The 27,403-nt window shown below is 41.2% G+C and overlaps 2 protein-coding genes across 2 annotated transcripts in view; one reads left to right on the top strand and one right to left on the bottom strand.

The window, feature by feature from the left end:
• Window positions 1-138: 138 nt before the first annotated feature.
• On the bottom strand, window positions 139-17,420 carry KLB (klotho beta). Its single transcript, XM_038134240.1, has 5 exons — window positions 16,517-17,420; window positions 8,315-8,822; window positions 5,747-6,015; window positions 3,119-4,262; window positions 139-1,508 (listed from the first exon to the last, which is right to left on the bottom strand). The coding sequence occupies exons 1-5, from the start codon at window positions 17,252-17,254 to the stop codon at window positions 1,147-1,149; spliced, it is 3,021 nt and encodes a 1,006-aa protein (XP_037990168.1). The 5' UTR covers window positions 17,255-17,420; the 3' UTR covers window positions 139-1,146.
• A 4,423-nt stretch (window positions 17,421-21,843) lies between these two features.
• RFC1 (replication factor C subunit 1) overlaps window positions 21,844-27,403 on the top strand; it is a 37,583-nt gene continuing 32,023 nt past the window's right edge. Inside the window, exon 1 of the mRNA XM_038134397.1 lies at window positions 21,844-22,890. Within this exon, the coding sequence (XP_037990325.1) occupies window positions 22,738-22,890 (153 nt within the window). The 5' untranslated portion in view covers window positions 21,844-22,737. The remainder of the gene's footprint in view (window positions 22,891-27,403) is intronic.

Below are 27,403 nucleotides of genomic sequence, written 5' to 3'. Positions count from 1 at the left end.
CAAGCCTCAGACCTGTGATGACAGACTCTGAAGTAGATGAAAAACATAACTGAAATGAGTAGAATGAGATTCATAAGACCATTTAAACTAAATACATAGACAGAAGCAGTGGTCTGAAAATACAATGCTTTATTTTTATTGCTCAATTAAGAAAACAAGGGACTTGACCTCAAAGCTCAGAGTGTATAGCTGAGTTTCACCAGCAGTGATATGTTACCTGGGGATACAGCTTGGTTTCTTCACTGCTAATCTTGCCATGTAGCAACGTCTAACTGGGAGGTTGTACTATTTCTGTGCAGTAGTAAAATCCATATTGTCACTTGCTCCATTCAATTTGGAAAAAGTATATAAAATACTGGGATAGTGCAGAAACATACTTGGCAACAAGTTGCTAAAGCATCTCACACACGTTAAAAAATTGCAAATACTGCCCGAAGATCCACCTTTATGATGACAAGTGCAATTTACATTAACCACTCTATTGAGTGGGTTAATAGTTACTATTTATTTAGATGTTCTCTGCCAGTAAAAATTTTTATGGCTGCCCCATTTTGGAGATGAAAAATAGTGATTGCATTTGGTTTTGTCTCCAGTTACATTTGTTTAAAACTACTTCACCCAATCTGTAAGGGATATCTCTTGGTGAATAATGGAGTTAACTTGGTTTTGTTCTTTTAGGGGTATCTTCAGAAGCTGGCCTGGCACATTTCATTCCTGATGTTGTACTTAGTTGAAGGTTTGTGGGGTTTAATAGCACTTCTAAACCCTAACAGCTTTAGTTTCATGCTGAACAACACTCACAACATGAATGCTCATCACAAGACTAACAAAGGTGCATATCAGTTCTCAAAAGTTGCTTTTTGCAAGTAAAGCTGTTTTAAAGGTTATTCCAAGGCACAGGAGGGTCTTTTTTTTTTTTTTTTGCCGGATGAAGTTGTCTTCTAGGTACAGTAGGTGGATAAAAGTAATTTCACTAGAAACAAGTGCCATGGCTGTTCTTCCTGTGAATGTGATTACTTTGTTGTTGAAGGAAATGCTGGTGTGTGTGGCTGGAGTGACTCAGTGCTTTTCCACAGTTGTCTGAGTGGTATTGTCCACTGTAGAATGCAGCGATGGATCTCACTGGAAGTGGGCTTGTGCCCCCTTTTAAAATGAGACACAGATGCATTTGATGCTTTTTGCCTTAAAATGTTTCCTCCTTTTTCTTTTGTGAAAAAAAATAATAGCTAAAAGCAAACTGAGGGTAGAGAAAAGGCAGCAGGCAAAGAATATTAACGGCTTCTTCTGAGAAATAAACAAGCAGAAGCTACACTGCTTTTCGTGGCTAGAAGGGCCACAGACTGAGTAGTCAGCAGGAAAGCCATTGTTGCTTATCAGGCTATTGTAAAATCTTACTGAAGGCTTTTCTTTTGAATCTGAAGTGAAGAATCCAAATCTGGGCTTAGATTTTTCTTCAGTCAGCTTAAACGCATAGTAGCCTTTAATCTTGACTTTGTCAATGTAGTAGGCTGAGAAGGAAAAGAAACCAAAACGAATTGTTAATAAAAACTTACATTTCAAGTAAAACCTGCAGACTTTCTGGTAAGCAGTTCAGATTTCAAATTGTTATAAAATGTGTACTTGCATCATAAAATACTTACTGCTTCTAATACTCAGTTGTGTCAATTACATAGGAACAGTGCCTTACTGTTTTTAAAAAATCCTTATGATTTTGGACCTACCCCATGAAAACTGGATTTGTACAGTGTTGGAGCTGGGAGTTTGTTTTTTCCTGGGAAAAGCTAGATGCTGCTCTAAGTGAAGCCAGCTGCAATGACTTGGGAGCAGCTGCCCATAAGTGCCATGAGAGCAGCTTTCCAAGAATTCCTGCCCTGCTCCAAACTCAGCTGCTCATCCCTGCAGCATGCATGGCTCTGTGTTACGCTGCTGCACCCAAGTGCTGGGTGAGAATACCTAAAAATAGCAGCGTTGAAGTCACGTGCAATCAGTGAGCATAGTTGGGAATGTGACCCAGACTAAGAACATGTAGACATTTAATAACTTACTTCCTTTAGTAATGTTTTGTTCTTTTGTTTGCAGTATGAAATTAGCATGGAAAACAAATCAGCAAATGCTCATTAGTCCTGTAGTAACTGAGAAAGCTAAGCACTGGAGAGAGAACGCTTTTTCTTGGTGTCTAAAAGTAATCTGAAGCCATACTTAGCTGTGAGTAAGATTTGTCTCATTTTTATTAACTCCTGGAGAGGAGAAACCAGGATACCTAGACTGTGTTTGATGTCAGTTACCTCAGAAAAGCTTTTGAACCCCCCATGTCCTGATCAGGATCTCTCTAATGCTCACCAACAGGGAACAAAGAGGGGAGGGATGTATTGCACATCTCAGTTTGCCTGCGTGGTTCGGGTACCAAGGCCTTGCTGGTAGCCTGTGTCCCACTGCTTTTCTTTAATGATTGGTTGGAGGGAGGGGAGGGGTGAGGTCCCTGCAGCATTTCTCATACAGTAAGCTGCTGCTGAAGATCATTGCCTTGAATGTTTTTGTCCTCTACCTCCATAACTCTTACTAGTTTTTCTCTAAAGTGAGCAAGTAGATTTCCATATGTGCCCAGAGGAAAACAAGTAATGCAACAAGAACTAGAGTTGGACTCTCACTTCAACAGCAGCTGGTGCTGCTGGTGCCCTGCTGTATTTCTTCTGTACGTCCCTCCAGGTCACTGTGGATTTGCTTGCACTTTCCTGCCCAATGACTAGTCCAGCAAGCAAGGAGGCTCTTGACTTTCTTTGGGGACTAGAAACTTTAATTGTCTCTTGGGAGTTGTTGGGCTCAAGTGCCATCTCCTAATAATTTCCGAGTAACTACTCTGCATGCCCAGCGAGCTTCTCACATGGTTTAAACTGGAGGCAGCTGTAGCTGCATTATTTGTGCAAGGCACTTGATGCCAGTCCTTTGTGTCATAGCTGCCCTGAGTGTGGGTGCAGAGTTGGGCCCCTCAGGGGGCACAGTGCTGCTGGCTCCTGCATCTGAACCAGGACTGCTCGCTCTGCCCACGGCAAGACTTAGCCGTGCCTGGGTCTGAGCCACGGAAATGGCTCTGGGGAACTTGAATCTGTCATGTACTCACCTTTTAAAACCTCTTGTATGTATTTGCCCAAGTAATAATTTCGAAGCTCATCGTTGTCTAAGGATGGGTCATCTATTCCATTTGCTGTGATGTAAATGTCAATGTCACCGTAAGTTTTTTTGATCCACCCGAGAACTTTGCGCATTCCCCATGGCACCACTGCCAAACGAGAAGGGGAGCTCAGGCAGGTGATATCCTGCAGAAATTGAATGTCACAATCAAATTCATACTGGCTTCCATTCTGAGGTTCGTCAATCACAAATCTGGTGGTGAAATGATTCAGTGCATAAAAGTCAGCTGCACCTTTGACAAGCTGCTTCTCCTCACTTGTGAAAGATGGCAGCAAAGTATATGAAAGGCCTTTTCTGTTTTTAAAGGTGATGTACTCCCTCATAGCAGCTGGATAGTCCCCAGTCTTAAATATGGGATTGGCAAACCAGCCTATTTCAAACTGAAGAAACCTGTTGGCAGCTTTTGAATGAGATTCAAAGAAGGGGTTGGCAGGCTCGGCCCAGTCCGAATGCAGGGACAGGGACACTTTGCCGTACTGAGAGGAGCGGTACCGCTCGTCGTATATTCTCCAGGCCATGGCGTGTGCTATTAATAAATTGTGTGCTGCCCGATAGGTGTCATTGCTGCTCCTGTTGTAGACATTGCTCAGCTGGTTTGGCTCATTTATTGTAATCCACAGTTTAACCAAATCGCCAAGCTCCCTAAAACATAAAGCTGCGTACTCTTGAAAAGCGTAGGCAGTGGATTGGTTCAACCATCCTCCTGTCTGCAGCAAAGGACCCGGCAGGCCCAGGTAGGTGTGAGTTGGATAGTACAAGGTGACCATGGATTGAATGTTGAGTTTCAGGGCTTCACTAATCACACATCTGTAATACCTAAGAACTTGCCTGTTGACCACTGACAAATCTCCGTTGGGTAAAATTAGTGACCAGTCAAGTGCAAATCTGTAATGGGTGACTTTCATTTTCTCCAGGAGATCCAGTTGCTTTTTAATACTGACAAAATCTGTGCACTGTGCTGGTCGGGTTTTTAGCTTAACCCCTTCAACTTTGTGCAGAAGCCCATCTCCTGTGACATTCCAGAGGTACAAGCTGGAATCACAGAACTGTGGTGAGGAAGCTGCCAGTTCTGCCTGTGAAAATAAAAATATGTTACAATGGGTTTTAATTAAATGAACATAATACATGCTTGTAATCTGCATTTCTGCCTGGGTTTAGCTGTCGATTAATGGTGGATGTCAGAAGGCCCTGCTTAAATGCTCCAGGGGGAAGAGGATAACTAACTCACCTATATGGGCTTTGTGCTAGTGGTCATCTTACCATTCTGTTCCTTTCCCTATGAAAAACACCAAAATTGCACTTTTTTCAATTACACATGGGCATTTGCCCTGCCACCAGCCCACATGACATGTTTTCACAGAGATAGCTCTCCCTGATCGAGTTCACTCTGGTCATGCACACAGCACTTCTCAGGCAGCTGCCTGGAGAGCAGGAGGTGAGAACAAGCACCAGGGGCTGTACAAGGCAGGCATGGATTATTTTGGCAGTGCTGCTGTGATCAGCCTTGTGAAACTGAGGCATAGTTATCTGACACAAACAGCTTGTAGCAGTTATGTCTTTCCTATCTCCTACTAGTTGATAAAGTTCAGAATAATACTTTTTTATATTCCAATTTTTTAATGCTTTTTGCAGGTTTTAAAGTAGAATATAGTGAAGTTTAAAAGGTTTAGATTGCTTTTTTTTAAAGAAAATGTACTTTATTAACAACATATATAGAAGCTTAACATTTTCTTCCCCTATGGTTGTCAGTGAATAGGTTAAATTAGGGGATTTTGTTGTTATTTTTTGAGGCTGATATTTGTCATGGGACTGTCTTTGTGCAATGACAAGAAGGGTATCCCAACAGTGCCCATACATACAGTTAGCTTATTTACTAAGTTTAAAGCATTAATAGAAGAAAAATAAAGTATGAATAGGTTCTGTAGGAGCCAGTTTGGACAAAAGGTTGTATGATCTGTTTTCTAATGTGAGCTCAGATGGTAAAGCCTCAAGGTTGGTTATCTTCACCTGTGCTACGTGTCATTTTAAAAATGGCTTCTTACCCACTTGTCTGAGTGGCACTTAGAGCCAGGCTTAACCCAGGAATGTGTTTCTGCTGTAGACAAGACCTGGAGCCTGCAGGTCGCTCAGCTGCCACTAGCGTAATCACCTTGTCCCTGCCCTTTGTCACTCTCTCCATCAGGCCTTCACAAGCATCCCTATGGCCACACTGCAAACTGGATTTGGAAACCCCTGGTTGAAAAATAACCCAGTAACAATTGTTTGGATCAACTTCTTGGTCTGAAATTTCCTCATCTGATCTGCCTCATGGAGACACAAGCAGAGGGAGGGCCGTGCTTGGAAGGGCTCCTGCAGTAGGGTCTGCTGCTGCAGCAGTAGCCAGCACTCTGTGACCACCCGAAACCTGGAAACACATGAAATGGAACCAATGCAATTATGGCTTAACTTCCGTTGGCAGTGTGCATTGAAACTCTGGAATGCAAGGTGCCCTACGGTCATTTGTTCACGGAGCTGCTGATCACTCTTTCCAGTGATCCACTTAATATTTTATGCTTACCTTGAGAACAGACTCGGTGATACCCCAGGAGAAGTCACAGGAGAACTGAGCTTGCAAGTTTGGGGTAGAATCCTTTGGGAAGAAGCCATTTTCTTGTATGATTTGTTTATAATAAAGTGCAGATGACTTGGGAATCCTTTCCTTTCTTTTGCTTTTGAAATCGACATAAAATAATCCACGCCTGATGTTGTAAGCATGTTGCCATTCGAAGCCATCCAGGAGGGACCAGGCTGTGTAACCAAACACATCTATGTTGTCGTACTTAATAGCTGCATAAGAGAAGGTAACATCCATGAGCCTTGTATTCATTACTCTAACACATATAAAGGATATTTATGAGAAAGGGCTATTTATTTTGAAAATCTTGAGTGTCTTCTCAATGTTTGTAGGGTTATTGACCCACTGTAATTCATTGCAAAACTGATGTATATATCTTAGTCTTTATTTACTAAAAAAAAAGGTGTCACTAAGAAATTAAGGTGTCCTTAAGAAATTAAATTACTGTAGGATGCTTTATTTCTGCTCTGACCAAACAAGAAATATTATACCACATCCAGGTTTGAGGTTGCATTTGACAATTTGTCAGTACAACAATACTAGTAAAATTAGAGAATCATGAGTCAAAATAAAGGGAGCAACAGTTGATCTGGTTTGTAACTTTGTCATGAAGCTAAAACTCTCTACCTTTATTTGAAAGATGTCTGTAAGCTCAAATATTTGGGAACATCTACTCAGCTTGTAAATTGAAAAATTAATTTTGTTAGCATGGGACTGTTAATGACTTTAGAGAAGTAGAGCAGAGCAACCGAGAGACTGATTTAGTTACAAAATGGGTGCAGTGCATGCTGATTTCTTCAGGCAATCTTAATGTCCCTCTTGCAAAGGAGTCTAGATATGATATTTTGCATACAATGAGAAAGATGACAACACAACTGCTTTCTCAGGTGTGGAACCTGATTCTTCAGGAAGGGCAGCAGAGCCTGCAAAGCAGCTGCTCAGCAGACACCAACTAACCACAATGCTTTTCACCCCTGCAGGCTCGTGCCAGCTGGCAGCCTGCAAGGAAAAGTCCAAACTCCACAGTCAGTCATGTTCACTGCCTGCTGCCACCTTTAAGCTAGGAAATAACATGGGATAACTCCTCATGTTAACCTTATAAGGGCTGGAATATCCTAGGTAAAGCAGTGACCAAGTAGGGTTGCTGAGGATTTTGACACAGACAGGTGGACAAGTCATATTTTACCTGTAGTCCACCACACCAGTAAGCCAAGGAATAAAGATGAAGTTTTCTGGTTTATTCTTTCCCAATATAATTTAGCTTAATTTTCTCAGGACATAAAATTTTGCATCATTCTGTATTTCCACTGAACTTCCTTGCCCTAGTCACATCAGGCTGCAGCTTGAGCAGAAAGCAGTTTTGCACAGTGCATGTATTGATGCAGCAGAGTTCCAAGGTACCCAGCAGCATGGGCATAGCCCAGCTGGATCTGCCAGATGAAATCAGAAAGCCCAGGAGCTTGCAATGTGAGTATATGGGAAGCTGATAGACAAGGCCAGAATACTGGAAAGGAGATGAGGAAATGTAACAAAGCAATACAGTGGCATGTATTTTCAAAGAAAGCAACCTCTAAATTAGGGAAACCATGGGAGAAAGTACAAAAATGTCTGAAAATACCCATTGCAAAATGCAGAGGCAGAGAATGATGCAGAGGCTAAAGAGATAAGCTAGAATGGCCTTGCAAGTAAAGATGAGTATTTGATGTCCACAATGAGGAAGGTTGAACAAATGGGAGCAGACATCTAGGGACAGAGTAAGTGACAACTGAGAACACTTTTGTTTGTGGAAGCATATTGAATAGATGAGGATAAGTTTAATTGTCAGAGCAAAAGGTGCTGTGGTACTTGAGATGGTACATGCTGAGATTTTGTGGCCATTTAAATCGGTAGGGGGAAAAGTACTATTTTATGTATACTTTATGGTAAAGGAAGTTAAAAATTAGGCAGGTGATAGGTAGAGATCTGGTGGTTCAGAGTGAGAGCATATTTGTAGCATTGTCTGCAGGGACAGAGAAAGGAGAGAGCAGAAACAGGTCAGGATCCTGGCAGTGTTAGAGTGAGGATGAGAAAAGCCCCCTGAAAAATAAGGGGAAGATCTGGGGCAGAAACAAAGAGCTGAAGGTAGGAAAAGTCAGGAGTTAACTAAGCTCTCTATGTCACCAGAGGTGACATTCACAGAAGAAGATCTCAAGGCTTTTCTGTATCTACTATAGGTGGAGTCTTAAGAGTCCTGCAGGAGTAATAGTTCCAGTATGGAAACCCTAATCCTAACCAACCCTAACCCAATGCAGATGTTGGACTTTAGCTTTCTGGGACAGGGTTTTTTCTGTTTGTACAACACCTAGCACCAGTAGATCCTGATCCATGACTTGTACTCATGCAGTATAAATAATTAATGATTAACTTTGTTGCCATTATCTCTTAAAAAAAAAGACTAAATTATTACAGAGCTAAATATCAAAAAATCAAAAGTGCTCTCTGAAAAATCCAACTAGTAACTTCTGTACAAACCTTGTAAAACCTTATTAATGAAGTTTTTCATCATGTAGATGGCTGTGGTGTCATCTGTTTTCACGTGGCTATCAGTGAACCAGCCATTCTCTGCAATCAAGATTCGAGGACTGTCGTATTCCAGTTTAATCCAGTTCAGTACTTCCCTCAAATTGAGTGACAAATTTTGTCCCATTTTTGGTAGAGTGTTTGGAGGTTTAAAGTTACTGGGACCAAAGGAAAACGCAAAGAAGTCAGCTGTTCCCTTTATGTAGTTTTTTTCGTCTTCGGTAAAGTGTGGCAGAAACAAGAATTCATTTTTCATTTCTTCTGGGTAATCCCCATCCCCGTGGATAGGTTTAGCAAACCATCCAAGTACTCTCTCCATGGACTTCTGACATTTAGAAATGTCTGACTCATCTTCCAATTTGTTAGGCTCGATCCAGTGGGATCCCAATACTATGGATATCATCCCCTTCTGATCGGGTTCAAAGTGTTCTTTGTAGGTATGCCAAACTTTTGCATGAGCCTGATGAGAGAAAAATAGCATTAAATTGTAACTCTAATAAGTCTCTGTGGGCTGGCAGCTAGAGGGGCAGGTAGCTCCATCTGAGTCACTGCAAGCTTATATGGAAGCATCAGTTGAGGCCCATGAATTACCCTGCACAGTTTAATGGGCAATCACTGTTACCCTGCAAGGTTCCTTGGGATGAGGACAATGCTCAGTAACTCGTGTCCTATGACACGTTAGGACTGTGGCTTTTTGCCTTTTAACACATGTCCAAATTCCAGGAGAGACCCCAGAGGGATGAGAACGGCTGTTGTTACACAGACACTTTGGAACAGCTCTAACAATGGGATTTGAACTCTGTGATCTAGCCAGTCCCATCGGAGTCTTTTTCTATCAAACTGTGATTCTTGATATGGTTAAAATTTCAAACCATCTTTACAATTATGCCATCAAAGATGCATCTCATATGATATTTCATTTGTCAGTGGTGACTCTGTGCTACTAACTGCTCTGTGCTCTGGGGGTTACCTGGACTTTGATCAAACCACATCCACCCCATCCCTCTTCTTGGGATTTAGTTGTTTTATTCTGGCCTAGTCATATGAGCAAGCATTCAAGTTTTGATATTTGCACAATCCCCAAATGTAAAAACTTGGGCAAAGGACCCAGCTGTGAAGTTTGAACCAAAATATCAACTTTCACAGCTCTGAGTGAGAATTTGTTCAGGATTTGAGTTAATTTCTTCTTTGAAATGGCCACTGCACTGTATCACATCTTCATATGTTTTTTTCTGATTATCATAATGTTTTAGAAAGTGTGTTGTTATTGCATGTCACAATCAGCTTCAAATGTCACATTATTAATTACTTAAATAAGGACATACAGCAGACAAAGCTTACACAAAACCAGAAATACATGGGAGACTGGGGAGCCACTGGCATTGTCAAAGCCCTGTAAGGAAACAGGACAGGTAGGTCAGAGAGGAGTGACCCTGGGCTGCAGCATGAATCACATCAGGTGATCTGACACAGGGGAGGGGAGCTGACCTCTCCAGCTGAAGAGTTGTCAAGTAACTCAGAGTTTACCTTATGCCTCTAGAGTGGCATTATGCTCTTAAGCTGGAAAGAAAATAATAGTTTGCACCCAGAGAAAAACATTAGGAGCATTGTGAAACACTGAGTGCTGAGTTAGATTGTCATCATTACTAAGCCAAACAGCATTGCTTACCTTTGACAATAATTTCAGTTAATTTATCTAGAAACACACAGCCTTGACAGTTAAAAAAAAAAACTCCAGAAGGCCTGATGTCAGGTAGGTGTTTGTTTTAGCTGGGGGGTACCAAAGAATTACAGTTTGTGAAATTTTGTGTATCAGTTGTTTATGGTTTCTAAGGTCATGCTCGTAACATTTCTTCAAAGTCTGTCTTTGAAAATACTGATAAAGTGACAATAACCTTTGAAATGTAGGTTCTGGAGCTGAAGAGGGAAGCCAACAAAAATGGACTCTTGAGGCAAATTGCAAGATAGAGTTAAAGTATTATAAAATTGATTTCTTAGTAGCCTCATCAGAAAATTTAAGTGGCCAGTGCCATCTCCTCAGCTGCCCTCACAGTCCTCTCCTGAAAGTCCCTCCAGCCTGGGGGGGCTGATGGGGCCAGGCTCACTCTGTGCTCTGCCTCTGGGGTTTTCTCATCTGGTTTGCAGAGTATTTCTCCAGACACAGCCCACGAACACCACTGTTGAAGAGAGGCATATGGCTGCACTGGCTTAACAAGAAACCCCCCACTGCACTCAGCTGGATAATGCACAGTGCCAAGCACCACGACAACAGCACCAGGTAAATCAGCAATCACACTTTTCTAGGTGAAGAGGAGGAAGATGGCTTTGCCAAAAAAACAACGAATTAGAATACAATATTGACATGTAAAAGCCAAGAATCTCTCATTGTATTCATACACATCTTCAGGAGGTGATTAGAAGAAAATAAAGTTACCATTAAAAATAATAAAATTATTCTAATAAAAATAATAATAGTAGAGGATACAGCCCCAAGTACAACTCTAGAGGAGTAGACCTCAAGTATAAATAAGTACATTTAATATGAGTCAAGATAGAATTCTCATATACAAATTTGTATGTATCACTGATGACAATTCTGAGGATTAACTCTTATTGTAAAAAACTTCTCACTGTCTACAGTAAGGGTTTTACAGACATAGTAGACACATAGTTGCCTATAAATCTGATTTGAGTTGTTAATTATCTGTAAAGAAGCTCAACATTCTCAGATAAAAGTTGTTTGTTAAATGCGAACTATTGTTGATGGAATCAGCTGATTTATAGAATTTGATTTTTAAGACCAGATATGAAACAAACATCAATTTAAAAGCTGTATCAACATCAAACTGGGTATTTTCAGTAAATCTTGACTAATCTTTTTTCAGTTAGAGTTTAATCCCTAATCTTTCACTTTCCTTGTTAGAGCAAGGACAAATGTCAAGGCTAAATACACAGTTAAAGTAGGATCAATATTGGGTATTTATTCTAGATACGTATGACTCATTAATTTCAGCATATTTTCCTGGTATAAATGTAGAAAATATTCCCTAGTCTTGAAAGTCACAGAAAGTGCTATGTCAGTTAGTACTAATCCCGTAAAAAGGCTAGAGAAGTCAACTTAATAAACTGAAGACAACAGTATTTGTTCTTCTCTCTCTCTTGGAAACATTCTCATACTCCTTGAAATTCTGATCCTGTAACTTAACATATGCACATGCAAAGAGCTTTCCATAGAGCAATACTTTCAAATTCTTAAGATACTTTAGTCAAGCAATTTTTCTTTGAACAGCAATGAGTATACAAAACAATGTCAGGGGTATATGGAGTTATTTTAGTGTGCTGGAAATCAAGAACATGTAGGAAAACTGGAACTGAAAAAATGATAATAAAATGATTTGGGCTTTTTGTTTACCTGTTTGGTGTTCAAACCATGAAGAACTAGAACATAGTCTGATGATGATGATGTTACAGTTCAGAAGAAGGGCAGGGGTGTGTGGCTTATTTGGAGAGTACATTTCTGTTCAAGGCTTTTTTGGTCTGTGGTAAAGATGCCCCGTAGTCAGTAGAACTAAAGTAGAATTAAACCCTTTATTTTGCAAACTGAATCTCAATCCTTGTGAAGGATTGCCAACATCTCGAGGTGCAGGTGACTACACTTCTTGAGAGGGTGTTATGAAGGACTGAGGCTTTACTATCATAATTTGATGTATGTTAACTGTCCTGCATTTGGATTGTGTTTTCCCTGATGACTACCAAGAAATCTAAGAGAGCTACCCTGAAAATAACAAATCAAAAAACTATGAATCAGTGCTGAATTTTACATCATCACTGATGGCTATTACTATTTGAAAAATCTCCCAGCAAAGACATTTACAAGCGCAGATGATTCTGCTGTCCACCCTAGAGCCATACTTGATGGAGACAGGCTTCCCTTCTCCTGTAAGAAACACAGGTGCTGGTGTAGTTTCATCTTTCTGCATCCTGAGGAAAGGAGTCTCCTTTGGGGGGAGGGAAGGAAGTGTCTGGCAGGACAGAGAGGTAATAATTATTTCCCATTCATGAAGTAGAAATTTGTTTTTAAGGAGAATTAATTACAGGTTTTTCCTGAGGCACACTCATCCACAGGTCCCAAAGTCAGCAGTGTCCACGAAGAGATCCTGGCAAAGTGAGATCCAAAAGAGCTGGGAGTAATGCAGCTGGGCACAGACATATTGGGAGACACCAGGCTTGAAAGAATCACAATACTTTTTCCAAGTATGTGATGAAGACATTTTTTAGGCAGACCTCATTATGATATTTCTCTCCTGGGCTTTTCTGCCAGATGGAAAGGAGTGTGAATAATCTTTAACAGGAAATAAAAAATAATTAAGAAAAAAAAAAAAGAAAAAAAGAGAAGAGCCCCTTTCTGTCCACCTCCAAAGGCAGAGCTTCCTGGAGGGCACTGATACAGAGGAGGAAAAGAAGACAAGTTGCCCTTGTGATATTTACAAATCTCAATCCAAGTATGAAAGACCATAACTAGATATAGAGAAAATGGTAATAATATATCAGGTATACACCTCACATAGGTCCAGCCACAATGATTCATCTGCTTTGTATTTTCTTGCTTCTTTTCAGATTTATTTAGTGATAAATCAAAGAAATCCACCTAATTTTTCTGCGTGTAAGTTTTTTCTTGTCTGCTTTAGTATGACATCTGCCTCAGGAGCAAGCTCATATTTTTTTTTTTTCATTTTCTTTGGTGTATCTTTAAAATGTTGTATAGCGTGTTACCTGTTATCATTAGTTGTTTTCTGATGTTGCCTTTGTGAAGTGCAGTCTCCTTTAATGAAGAACAGAAATACACTTCTGATGGCCACTCTCCATCTGATATAAGACTCCATACGCTCCTTTTATTACTCATAATGACCATATGATTGAAGAGAGATTTATCTAAGAGAATCCCTTAGCAATTTACCGTTAATAAGCACCAAAGTTCAGAGGTAGAGGTAGTATCGAGTCCTTTGGAATGGTCACTGGCAATGATTACCCTCTGTGCATGAAGAGCAATAAGTTTTTAAAACTGAAATTTTTTTAAAGTCAAATTTGAAATTCTTCTTCTGAATTATTTTCCCAATGTGGATCTCCTAAGCATCCTGCTTATCAGCCTCTGATTCTGCATTCACTGCCTCTCTTTACAGATCCTGAATAGCAAGGCCCGTGCAAAAGGCAGGGCTGTCTCCTAAACAGATGTGTCTGGGGCATTCCCTTAACAGGATGTAAGGCTTGGAGGAGAGCACAGGCAGGAGGTGATTCAGCATCAGCAACGCCTTGTGCCAGCCAACACACAGAGCTCTGGGGCTGGATGAAGACAGGACAACCCTACTTTTGTAGGAAAGCCTTAGTAAGATCATTATCTGCCTAGTTACCTACATGAATTCATTCGTGGAAGCAGGTAATTTTTAAATCAGTTCTTAAATGCATCTCATGATGGAGATGATCCTTGAGGTCCTCTTCCAACCTGGCATTCTATGAACTTTTTGATATACCATCTAATTATTTGGGTTTTAAGACACTGTAATGCTTTTGAAAGCAATAAAATTGGTACGTTTAAAACCAAAAGAAATTTCTCCAGCCCTTTTCAAGGGACACAAAGATCTCCAGCAACTTTCAAATTGTTCTTACAATAAAATAATCCAAAGTCCAAAAAAGCAGAGGTTTATGGTTTCTTATATTGTTTTTGTGATTCTATTAAACTTAGCTTCAGGTTATGATTGATGTATCTCAAAAAAGCACTCCTTTATATAAACAGTGATTAGTTCTGATAACACCAAGACTGCAACAATACCCAAGGAAATTAAACTAAAAGTAGGATTCATGTGAGAGCTTCATTTAATTTCTCCAAAGATACTACAAAAAGGCTTGAGAAAGACTTTCAGCAAATTGCTGTGGTGGCCAGATCATCTTCATTTCAGCATTACTGACCTGTTTTTCCCTCTCTGTATATTTAATGGATGGACCTAGTTTGTGCACAGGGTGGCATTGAGGACCGTGTCTGTCAGCAGCCTACCCAAAAATGAAGCCTTGACACGGACAAGAATGTGGTTCTTCCTAAAGTTGATTACATAAATGGCAATCTTTTCAAGAGCTTTAACAGGCTTTGCCTCACATTGCCAAAACCTGACATCTGGTTGATATTTTAGTTTTGGGATAATGTTTTTCATTTATAGTGGGAAATTAGGAGGTAGCCATAATACAATGTCTGAGAAACAGACCAGTATATACTGGCCATGAAATAAAAACCCATGTGAAATCTCTTTAAAGAGAGAATCTTATAATTTTTCTTGATTCTCAAGGCAGAGATATTTCACAACACATGAATCCTGACTGTGCATCAATACATTCTATTTATACTGTATTGTCAACAATGCAAAATGAACCAGACGTTTAAACCTGCACAAAAATCTTTCAGAAAGATTCTGGCTAGTTGGCTTGGAACATATAGTACCAGCTGTGACTTGTGTGGAATGGCTGCCTGGCATTACAGTTTATCGAGAGAAAGAAATAATTATATCTAGAGACAAGAAGAGTTGACTGATACCGACTGGTAGCTCAAGAGTTTCCATTCCATCCCTAACCCGAACCAGAAAACTCCAGTTCCTCAAATACTTTACTACAAATTTGAGATTTTTCATTGATCTCAAATCTAGGAAAAAAAATTCTTCAGAAATTTTACAGTAGTATAGGAGAGAACTGCTAATACTTTAGGTAATGTTACTACAGGAGAATAATTTCTGCCCATGGATAATAAAACAGTAGCTAAAGGATTGTGTGCTGTTGAAAGTCTCCTTAACTTTTCCATCCAAGTGATTTATTTTGTACTCTTGAACAAGATGCAACTATCAAATCAAGTCGGAGAGACAAATAATATGGACCAAGAAAATTAGGTCAGTAATTTGTGTATCAGACCCAGCTGTGCTTGGCTTCCTGGAAAATCCAATTGATTCTTTGGCAGAGGAATATCACTCCCTGTGTGTGGTGTGCTGCTTACATGGATTTTACAGAAAGTGCAGAGACTGCCTAGTTGGTACTCCACATTTGACTGTGACACTCAGAAATGAAGGCAAGAAATATTGCAAACTTATATGATATCTTCTACATGCATTATATAAAATGGCACTTGAAAATAGAAAGAATGATTTGGCATCTTTTTTCTTTGAGATGCTTTACAAGTCTTTATAGTTAAATCATTCTTCTGCTAAGTCCGAAATCAGTTAGTGACTCAGGATGCTTGACAACTTTTCTGTGTGTAAAACTTCTATTGACTGCAGTGTAATTTTTTGGGAAAAATTATGTTCTGAAGGTTCAGGGCCAGAGACAAATACAAAAATTTGTCAGCTGCAGAATATTTTAACTACTCTGGCAAATAATTTTTCCCCCACATGCATACTTCTTTGTGTAGGACTAACCCATTCAGATTTATTTGTCAATTACATGTGTGATGTGTGGCAAGTTGTAGAAAAATCCTCTTTGTGACAGTTAAGAATAGTCTCAGCAGGGCGAATTATACTGGCTGCAGAGATGGATAGAGACCTGCTCTGTAAAGTACTTTGAGCATAGCAGATGCAAAAAATACTGCACATCATGGAAATAATTTGAAACTCTCAAGTACCGAAGAGGACATTTGTTTTCTTCCAAACCCAAGATGAGCCAGCCTTACTAGTTTAGAAGCAAATATTGTGCAATATGATCTTACTAAGCTAGAACAAATCACACTTACATATACATACTCTATGGCCAGTAAAGTTAATTCAATACGCAAATACAAATGAATTTCTTTTAAACTAATAGAATAGTCATTTCAATATAGCCAAATCTGTTTAACTACATATAGAGAACAAAGAATGCTCTTTAAGAGTTAGAATTTGTACGTAAAAGCTAATTAAAATAAAATAATAAACAAGTACTTTAAAACAAATAATTACTGAGTCAGCTGTTGTGACAAGAAATAAAATCAAAGTGAGGTTTAACAGAATGATTGCCTTAGCTAAAGGCTATTTGTTGGTGCTTTCACAGTAGGTGATTTTTAAAAAAAACATTGATCACAGGACCGATTCCTCTTATTACTTCCCACAGCAGTGCAAGATCAATTTGTAAAATCTTATTATACTGTACCTTGATCAAATTGTGTCCTACTGAGTAGACAGTTCTCATTTTCCCCCTCTCTCCTGGAGCATGAATACCTGTGCCATACCCATGCCAAGCAACTAAATATGGATTGTGGATTGTAATCCAATATTTAACACGATCCCCAAAGGTCTGGAAGCAAAACGTGGCATAGGCATTGAAGATATCAATCACTGATTCATTTTTCCATCCCCCGTACTTTTCTTGCAGCATCAAGGGCAGGTCCCAGTGGTACAGTGTAACCACGGGCTCAATACTTCTGTAGAGTAAAGAGTCAATAAGGGTGTTATAATACTGAAGTCCTTTTTCATTGGGAGCTGCCACCACTCCAGTGGGGAAAAGCCTTGACCACGAAATTGAAAACTGGTAAAAAGTAACTCCCAAAAACTCCAGAGCAGACAAATCTTTGTCCAACAGGATATAACTGTCACTGGAGGTGCCTGCGCTGTCAGCGTCCCTGAACTCCGAGCGGGTGAAGCGGTCCCAGATGGAGGAGCCTTTCCCATCCTTCCTCCAGCTGCCTTCCACCTGGAAAGCTCCTGTCCCTACCCCCCAGAGAAAATCTTTGGGGAAAGTGTCATATAAAAACATCTGTGTTTCACTCACAGGGCTGAAGTGGGGGTCCTTTTTCCACACAGATCTTCCCTCTCCAGCAAGCCCAGTAACCATCCTTACGAAAACGAACGTCCAAAAAGCAACAATCTTCTCCAGTCGTTGGCCACACATTGTGCCAGTTTATAGTGCCAGTGTTAAAAGAGATTTCTTGTACCGATGCTGAAAAAATTCCATTCTTTTGCGGGAGTCCACGCTGTGCAGACCGTTTTCATTTGTCACAAGCTGCTGGAGTGTCTTATCAAAGCTTCAGCAAAAGCTTGTGATTGTAAAAGCCCTGTCAATGATTAGCCTGAACTGTGAGACATAGAACAGATCTGAGAATGGTGTAATTTATAGGGAGGTGGCCTCTGCATGACCACTGAGACTCCTACCTGGCTTCTTACTGCAGCCTGCCTCAATAACAGAAATACTAGGAACTAATTTATCATTATTTAAAGGTCAGTCAGTCAGGTGGGATAATATAGTGACAGAGGGTCTAAGAAGCTATCACATCCTTTATTTCTTGTGGAGCTGTATTTCGAGGAAACATTAATACAATTCACACTACATAACCATCAGTTTAAAGGAGATTTATCCCATCTGTGTAATTGGATGGCTGGAAAGGCAGTGCATGATTCCTCAGTCCTACCCTGCTCAAACAACCTACTTCTGCTGAAAAACTCTTCCTGGATTTGTGGGAAATTTTGTTGTGAACAAGAGATATACACACATCCAACTAACTATATAAAAACACAAAGCAAGTCAATATTTCTTTCAAACACCAAATGCAACCATTTTTCTATCCTATATAAAAGTCTCCTGTACAGCACTACACACAGCACCAGTACAAAATCAATAGAAATTCCAGTTCTTACATGATTTTCCTGGATTTCTTCAAATAAACACAATTAGCAAAGATAATTAGCCCTGAAAAATTCTATTTCAGTATTGATTATTTTAACAATTCATATACACAGCTGGAGCATTAGTACAGCAAATATTTATACAGCAATTTTGCAGTATAATTTAACCTTTTAACATGTTTAGCAACGGTATGTGTGTTGAGATAGAGTCAATTTACTCAACATAGTAAGACTAATGCCTGCCATTTTTGTTTTTCTTGAGGTACAGTAATATAAAGTGTAATAGTAATAGTAATATTCATACAGTAATAGATATATAGTAGTAGACACAGTATGACCACAGCTGCAGATGAGCCTTGAGGAACAACACAGAAGTATAAAGTAACTTTGCATGTAAGAAAGAAACACACTGAAATGTGAACATGGGGACAATTTATCAGTGGAGCAGAGCACTCTGCTCAGATGAATCAGCCCTGCTGTCATGTGGGCCATGAAAGATGCACTGCTCGGCTGCTGCTGCTTTACTGCTCCTGCTCCCTGTGGGAGCATGCTCAGCACTGCAGAATGCCACTGACATATACCTTTAATTTATCAGTAAAGCTGATTCATTAATACAAATGGAAGCCAATTTATTTCTTTTTAGGACAAACAACAAAACATCCATGCTTGTAAGCATTTCTCTGCAGAGCCTTTACAAGAAACATTTTCACCACAGATGAAGATAGAGCTCCCACTGATATCTTCTGCACTCCAGGTCCCTGGTGGTGGGGTAGCCACACATCTAACATGAGCCTCTCCTCTTACCAGCAGTAACTGGTCTACATTTCTCAGCCAAGATCCTACCATACACAGGCAGCTTGGGAACAAGAGGAGCAGACAGGGACTGTAAAAAGTTGGTTTACAGTACATACTGACATGTTCCTTTTTTGTTCTATGGAACAGCATTTTAAATGCTGTTTCATAGTTACTGCATCAACACCATCTTTCTATTTTGACCTTTAAAAGCATTGATTTTATGTATCCTACTTCATGAAGGAAAACCCAAACAAAAGTCATTATCAATGCCACTACACTTCTAAAGCAGCCAGTCACCATCATTACCAGATGCTGGAGCTTCAAGTACCCACAAGAGCTTTGTAACCCCACGGGCAATCTGTGGGCAAGGGAAAGACAGCAGGCTTCTCCCCACTAAACACAGCAGCGTTAGTACCTCTGGCACAAGGATGCAGACAGCACCTGCTGAGATGTGTAAGGTGCACCAGAGACTGGTGCTCTCGGGTGCTTGGTCTGTAAAAGGTTATGAAATGTACTTTTTTCCTTATTATTGACATGACTGAGCATGCTCTAATCATGGTTTGAAAGTGTTTCAATGTATCAAGCCTCTGTGAATCCAGTTTCTTACTGCTTGGTCATATTTAACTGTTTGGGCTGTAATTTAAGTTTGTGAAAATAAAGAGGAAGCAGTTTAAGTGATGAGAGTCATATAGTGACTTGAATTCGGAAGAAGGATTTCATTACCTGAGCAAAGACTTGGGGAAAAGAAATACTGTTAACCTGGAAAAGCAAATTTGACTGTTAAAGCAAATGTTAATTTAACTGTTGTTAATTTGGAAAGCAATCAGCACAGAAGAGTGACACGTGTTCAGGGGGTGTTAGGAAGTGAGGGTGTGAAAGGGGGGCAAGATAATTAATGATTTCACTGGCTCAAGTGGCAGAGTCAGGCCGGGCTCCAGCCCTGATGCTGTATGAGGACATCACACAGTCTGATGCTGCACAGTAGGATTTCCTGCCTCTGTCCACACACCTATCTGGGTTCAGAATGAATCAAGACTGGGAGAAGCTGAAATCTCCAGGGCACTTGCTGATACAGATTCAGTAGTTAGGAAGCCTACTGATTATTCAGTTCAATTCTTACTTATCAGTTTTCCTTTTCTTCTTTGCCTTTGCCAAGGCATATGATTCAAATGAAGAAAACAATTTTTCACTTGGCTCTTGAATATGTACTCTCCTTGTTTTAGGGGTTGGCTTGAAAATCTGGCGTTTGATCTACAGAAATGCCAAAAACATTAGTTGAAAGGATAGAGTTTTGAATGTTAGACTATCTGAGATGACACATTCATTCTGTCTAGATATGTGAAAGAAGAAAAAGACCTAAAGACAAAGTTTACTCAGAAGAAGTGTAATGTTTACATTAACATCAGCTGCTCAGATCTACTACTGTGAGGTGCTCAAAGAAGCACAGCTTATGTAATCGCCCACAAGAGCGTCATGCAAATCCCTTATCTTTACCTTATCCAGCAAAAACTGTTTGACATGGGATCAAGTCTTTCTAAAGACACATAATTGTGAAGGATACTATAGAAAACATAATGCCAATAGAAACTACACCACAGCCTTATGAAGAATTTTTGGAATTTTTCATCTGTAACAAAATGATAATTTCTGTTTCCACAATGCCTGAAAAATTTTATTTTCTTTACTAGAGAGTCTAGTAAGAAAAATATTCCTTATGAGATTCTTCCAAAATAGAGACTACAATCTAGTCAATGAGTATTTGAATGCCCAGTATTACTACAGAAAAATCAGAATTTAACCAGAAATTTCACTTTAAAAGTTGGTTTCAATTCCAAAAGAGTATCAACATAGCAATATACAAAAAAAGTGGAAATAAGATATTAACAGAAAGAAAACAGACTTTTTTATATTTCTCAATATAAGAAAATGTAATTTTCTTATTAAAAATATCCTCTCTCAATAAGCAAGACAAAGCCTTCACTAATAATGTTAACAGTAGGTCTGGGCTTATTACATAGGGGAAAAAAAACTCAAGTTCAAGAATTAATATCTCACTTTTTAAAATTTTGGAAAAAAACCCAACCCAACATAAAAAGCCAAATAGTCTGTGAGTTTCAGCAAGGTAGAAAACAACACTAATTTTGCAAAAATTATTTGTCATCATCGTAAATAGAGTGGTGAAATCAAGTGTACTTTAGCTACTTTTTAAAAAGCTGTAATTTTAGTTGGGTAATAGGCCCTTAAAACACTACCCATGATTAATTATGGACTCAAGGGATTTTGTCTTGATGTTATCTTGCAAAGCATATCATAATACAGAATAATGAGTATTCAGTTTTCTTTCCTGTGGTGGAGCAAGGTTTTTCCCACTTCCACCAGTTCCACAGGCATGTACCCAGGAACAGAGGTATCCGGTGTCTCCTCACCACAGCCAGGAGTGAATGGCAGGCATCCCAGGCGTTCAGTCTGATGTCTCCACAAAGGATTAAACTCTTGCCTTCCAAGAAACACGAAGCTCTCACAAACCCACAAACAGATACTCCTCTGCTGGATGTTACTCTAGGTAGCTTTATCAATTACAAACAGAGATAACCACCTGCAATAACTCTTCTAGCATTATGTGAACAGTCTGGCTCTCACAAACATCAGCCATTTTAACTGATCTTGCATTCTGGTATCAGGAATAGGCACAGCTTTCAAAGTTACATAACGAGAATTGAATATGTAAATACAAACTTATCACTGGAGATGTTTTTCTAAAGCAGTATCAGTTTTGTTTGCACAGCCATTATGTTGAGTGCATATGGAATAACTTGCAAAACAGGCCAAAGCACAGCCTGTGCTGTGGGTCTGTGTTTACTCACTCACCGTGTTCCTTACGCAGAAACCCAAATTCACAAGCCACGCTAATGCTGAAAATACACGGGCCCACCTAACCATGTGCGTTCATAAAAGAACGGTAGCAGTTTCTGTATGAACAGGATCTTACAGTTACCCGAAGTCCAATGTTGGAATTCAACAGGAATGGTATCATTAACAGATGTGTGGAATGAGCCCATGCCACCAAGCAGACAGTGAACACAGGGGGGACACAAGTGACAGCATTAGCAATTGCAGTATGAGACGAGCACCGACTGAGCTTGTACTCTGGTTGGTTTTTTCTCTTCCATGAAGGGTCTCCCAAATCACTGGAAATACTTGCAAGGTCACGAATTCAGTTTGTCTTCCCCATTCTTCTTCAAGTCCGACAATTATTAGCAATTCAATAGGTTGACAGAAACTAAACATCGGACAGTACTTGAGAGTGGAGTTATTTTTATTTGGCTTGAACAAATCTGTCCCCTTCCAGAGTTTAGCAAGTGTGTTCAGTGGAAGAAAATATAAAATATTTGGTTAGAAATTAATTAGAAAATTAAGCAGCCAGTAGCAGAAACACAACGTTAACCAATTCCCTGGTTTCTCTTGGACTTCTAAACTCCGAGCTCTTCCCAGCCTTAGCGCACGGGAGAAAATACCACTAGAGAAAATACCACTAGAGGAAGAGGCGCTCCGGCAGCCGGGAAGCGGGGGACTATCACACGATCATGACCAGTCTGTGACCAGGAAATGCCCCTCAGCGCTGCGCCGGCCCGGGCCTGGCTGCCCGCCTGTTCTGGGCGCCGTATGTGCCTCAGGCGGAAGCCATGGAGGCCTGGCACTGCTTTCCTCTGTGTTTCACCCAGCAGTTCGGGCCGCTGCTCAGGCGGACGGGCCCGAGCACACGCGGCTCCGCTCTGAGCTGCTGCTGCTGCAGCGCTCCGGTTCCCGCCGGGGCAGCGCAGAGGCCGCGGCAGCGGTTAAACCCCCGCCGCACGGAGGGGCCGCTGCCGCCCGCACGCGAACGGGCCCAGAGGGAAGGGTCCGGGGGCGCTCCGGAGGCCACCCGGCCGCCTCCTGCGCGCCCCCGGAGCCTCCGCCATGGCCCCGGCCCGCGGCACGCCCCGCAGCCCCGCCCGTCGCGGCGGTGACGGCAGCGCGGCGCGCCGGGCCGCGGGAGTTGGCGCGAAGGCGGGAGCATGGAAGCGGGAGCGTCCCGCTAGGCACGGGGACCGCGCCGCCGCCGCCGCCATGGTGAGGGGCTCCCCGCCGGGCCGGGCTGCGCGGGGCGGGGGCGGCGCGCAGGGTCCCGCCGGCCGCGGGCCCGGGGGGCGGCTGCGGGGCCGTCGGGGCCCGGCGCGGGCTGAGCGAGCCCCGCGGGCGGCCCCGGGCGCGGAGCCCGAGCGGAGCCCGAGCGGCTGCGGACGAGAGGCCGCCCCGCAGCGGCCGGGGCTTCCCACGCGTGCCGGGAACGCGAACCCGTGCCCGAGGAAATGGCCTTGCCCGGAGGGGGATGTGGCCGAGCCTCTCCAGTTTCTCTTTCCCCGAAAGCGGGTGGGGTGTAGGGCGCGGACCGCGGGCTCGTCCGGGGAAGGAATGCGGATGAGCCGAGTTGCTGTAGAGGCGGTGTGCCGGAATGTTACCTCTGCCTTTAGTTCCAGCAGGAGCACACACGAGGCGTTTCTGATGACGAGCTGGAGGGTGCACAGTGTTTGCAGAAAAGCAATTCCATGGGGGGAAAAAAGAGCTTGAAAGTTAGGAAGTAGACAAATGTTTATCGATAACGATGCAACCCTCAGTAGGATGTAAAGAGATTTTAAGCATAAACATATACGTGTTCCTGGGCTTTCCAAAGTGCTGCTCGCCTACGCAGTCACCATAAGCTGGTATCCCCTTTTCATTTCTGGCTCAATTAAGTTTGCTTTTATTCATACAGAGTCTCTGTGCGCATCTTTTACTGGCTTAACTACAGATGTCATTCTGCAGGTTAAGGTGCAACTCTAGTTTTGGATGCTCCAGAGATTTTAAGCTTGCTTATAGCTTACACCTGGTGCTCTCCAGTGGTGGATAATACAGTCTGACTCTTCTACTCTACTGATAGAGGTCTGCCAGCACTAAGACTCCTGGCACTATTAAACTGATATTTTCATGGATTGTTTTGGGCTGGCTGATGACTTAAAATCTCTTCAAATAAGAGATCTGCCTGTCCCATGTCCCTGCTATCACCTTTTTAGAAAACTGATCTTCTTGGAAGGCTTGCTTCCTCTTTTCCCACCTTCCCAGGACAAAGGCATTCTCCCTCTGTGTGATCTTCTGAGTGTCACACATCTCACAGTGTCTGGGCCTGTCCTAGAAGGAATGAAGACAACCATCATTTTTGGGAGTATAAAAGTCACCTCATCCCTTTTCAGTGCTGAAGTGGCTGCTCAGCCAACTCTGCTGCAGCTGTGGAAATAGAGCAGGAGCACAGTGGTGTTAGTAATGGAGCCTGTTCTGCTAGTGCAGTGACAGCATGAGCGTATTGCAAGTCAATGCCACACCCTTGCAAACTTTTCTCCTGTAGTGCCATGTGTAAGTAGCCCCTGTTGGCCTGATTCTGCAGCATATTCTCAGCTGTGCTGAACTGGTGTGTGCAGAGTTACACAACAAACTGATTTGTATTAGAAGGGATTTATTTTTTTACCCAGATTAGTGGCCATGACCCAGTTCCCAAGCAGCAAGCTACAGTGGTACACCTGAGGGAATGAATGCCTGGGAGTAGGGGTTTCTTGAGTTTCCCCTTCTGAGAGGGACACTCATGGCTGGAAGTGGAGCATCACTTAGAACTGTGATACTGCTTGTCAAACTGCTGCAGTTACCACTGTCAGTAACTGTTCATTAAGTGAACAGCAGTTAGTATTATAAATCTGATTTTAGTTAGTGCAGTTGTTCTGGAAGCACCAAGTGTCAGAGCTGATATGTGAGCAAAACTTGCACTGAAATAGGCAGACTGGAGAGAAATAGATTGCTTTGATGTAAGCCCCTCATTGAGACCCACAGAGTACCTGAAGTAAGGTGCATTACTTTCTACTGCAGTCATTGACCTAGGTTGGTGAAGTTCAGTTTTCTATTTTGTATTTTGAGGTGCAGACTGGATTATATGATGTTACTTTGGAAGATATTCTGCCTTACTAAATACTAGTCTTGTAAGAACACTCTGAGTTCCCAGTCTTCGTACTGCCTAACGAATGGGTTTCAGTTTCTGTTCGTGTTGCTCTCCCCAGTGAAAGAGACGGATACAAATCTTCCAAGAGAGAACTTGCAGACTGGCGTGATTAATTGCTGTGGTCTTCTGTTACACTGTAAGATGGAGGATTTGAAGCAGCAGGCAAGGACTGGATGGCACAGCCGTGCAGCTCTAAGATGGCTGAGCAGCTTTTTAGGCCTTTCAGATGCTAGGCATAACTCACCCCCTGAGTGAGAGTGATCAGACATTCTTAGTTACAACTCCTACCTAGGTGGAGCTGCTCAGAGTTCTTCCTTGCTGGTGCTGTGCTGAAGCTGGCTAGGGGAGCCACAGCAAGAGAGTGCCTTGCCTATTTTAATTTTAGCCTTTTGGGCAGGAGAACAGCCATGCTGGTGAGTATCTCCAGGATACACAGGGCACATTGCTGTGGGGTCTGGGGGCATGTCCTGGAAGGAAACTCGACTGTTGCAGCCTTTCCTCATTGGAACTAGCATAGGTGAACGTACAGATTTTCCAGCTGGCAGTTCTATATATGTATGGATGGCATAATATAGCAAGAGGAAGGCCAGTGAGAGTATGTTAAATAGATTAGCCCAGGAGGGAGGAAAGTGGTCCTGTCTGAGATCTGAGTTGGTATGATAGATACTTATGTGGCTTGATTTCTGCAATTAGTTATGCAAAGAATTAATAATTTATCTGTCATGCCTTTATAAAAAAGCATGAAAAATCTGTGTCATGATTCCTGGAGAAAAGCTTCACTGAAAGGTAACTTTGTTGTTGCCCTGAGGCATACTTTTCTCCCAAGCAATTCTCTGTTCACTGTGTTATGTCAGCAAGGGTATCTTTTCCCCTGAGGAGCAGGATAGCTGAAGAAGATTGGTGAATTTATAGCAGAATATTGAAGAAGGCCGTGCATAGATGTCAATCTTCCTTTGTAGCTTAGGACTGTGTATTTTAAGTTTGCATTTCATAAAACTACTATAAATCTTAAAGAATTCTAACATTATTGCCTGTTCTCAAAACACCAAAAGGTTCCACAAAGCTTCTGCCAGAATTATCTACACTTAAAAACTGATTCCAGAACTGGAATTCAAACTCAAGATCAAGTGAGAGGAAAAATAGTGATTAATAAATCTTGCTTAAAAGCCTTTGGAGAAGCCTACTGAAAAGCTTTAGAAATAAATTAAAGCAGACATGTGGTTTTAAGCTGGGCTGGCCAATGTAATACATATTCCCTGCTACCACTTACAAGGTATACAAGCTTGATGACTGTAATTTTGGGATATATCCATGTTCCCTCTCGTAACAATCTCCAGGTAGCACAGAGGTTGGCAGAACAATGTTGATTTGCAGAGCACCTCACTCAGTTAACAGTTTTTTAGTGAAAACGGTAGAATGAATAGAACCTTACTGTTGATCCAAAATTCTCAAAATATTTTAAACTTTAAAGTAACAACTATTTTAAAAAAAGATAACTTTAAAGTCACTTTATTTTGCACTGTTGTATTAAGTATTTAAATTATTTTACTACATAAAGATCTAATGGTACTTGTTTTTCTCTTTGCCTGTGTTACCTTAAGCCTAAAAGGAAGTCAATAATAATGAGTATAATTGAGTAATTAAGTCCAAATATCTGCTTGGAGACTTTTTAAATAGATGCTCTCTTCAGACCTATTAGCTATAGGTATTGGCTGTCAAAATTTCAGAGTTTATATATTACTGTATTTACATTGTAGGAATATATGTTAAATAGTAGAGTGTTGAAAATCTATGCTTCAAGGCATGAACTCCATGGATAGAGAAGTGTGAAGTCACGTTGAGGAAGAATGATTTTCAATCTACCATTTGTTGAATCTGTACTCATATATGCAGTTAAAACACAAAGAGCCTCAATGTTTACAGGAAACAACATTTCCAATTCTAGAAAATTGTTTTAAGTGCACTGAATGAATCTCCACATGTCCCATCTTTTGTTTATGCTTTCAGATTACATGTTCCATTGATTTTTAAGCCCTGTTTCCAAACTGACAGGAGTTGACTTCTGGTAAAAGGGCCTCAAAGACCCCTTATTATCAATCAGGCTTGATGCCAGTTTCCTAAGAATGTGCCACTTTACTTGTGGTTCCCTGCAATGGTAAGGAAGTGCCAGCTGAGCTCATGGTGGGGAATAGCTCCCAGCTGTGTTCAGGGGAGTCCTGAGCCCCACCCTTTACCTGCTGCTGTGATTTAGGCCACAGGAGGTGCTGCCTTTCTCTAAAATGGCTGCTAACCCTGGAGGTGGTGATACCAACCAGGTACCTCTTTCCTAAATTCCTTTTAATGAAACTGGATTGCTAGATTTTTAAAAGAGCAGTCAGGTGTGATTTTTGTGTGTATGATGTTGATTTTCTAAAATTGAAGCTATAGCTGCTGATTTTACACAGTTAGAAAGATTGTTATGGCTGTATTGTGGTCAGGTGCTAAAATAAGGTAACAAAATAGGTCTTGGTGTTAATTTTCTTTATTTAAATTTTTTAAGTTTCTTGCTGGCTAGTTTTTTAG

Source organism: Motacilla alba, chromosome 4 (assembly GCF_015832195.1).
Source record: "Motacilla alba alba isolate MOTALB_02 chromosome 4, Motacilla_alba_V1.0_pri, whole genome shotgun sequence".
Taxonomy (NCBI): Eukaryota; Metazoa; Chordata; class Aves; order Passeriformes; family Motacillidae; genus Motacilla; species Motacilla alba.
Note: the sequence above shows the minus strand (reverse complement) of the source record. Positions and strands in the feature narration are given on the sequence as shown.

Bases quoted from the DNA above. Each gene is read 5' to 3' on its own strand.
- KLB (XM_038134240.1), bottom strand. From the start codon at position 17,254: ATGTGTGGCCAACGACTGGAGAAGATTGTTGCTTTTTGGACGTTCGTT. The intron at 8,823-16,516 runs GTACAGTATAAT...TTCTCTCATCAG, and splicing joins TAGGACACAATTTGATCAAG to GCTCATGCAAAAGTTTGGCA. The intron at 6,016-8,314 runs GTTTGTACAGAA...TCTCTTATGCAG, and splicing joins CATTAATAAGGTTTTACAAG to CTATTAAGTACGACAACATA.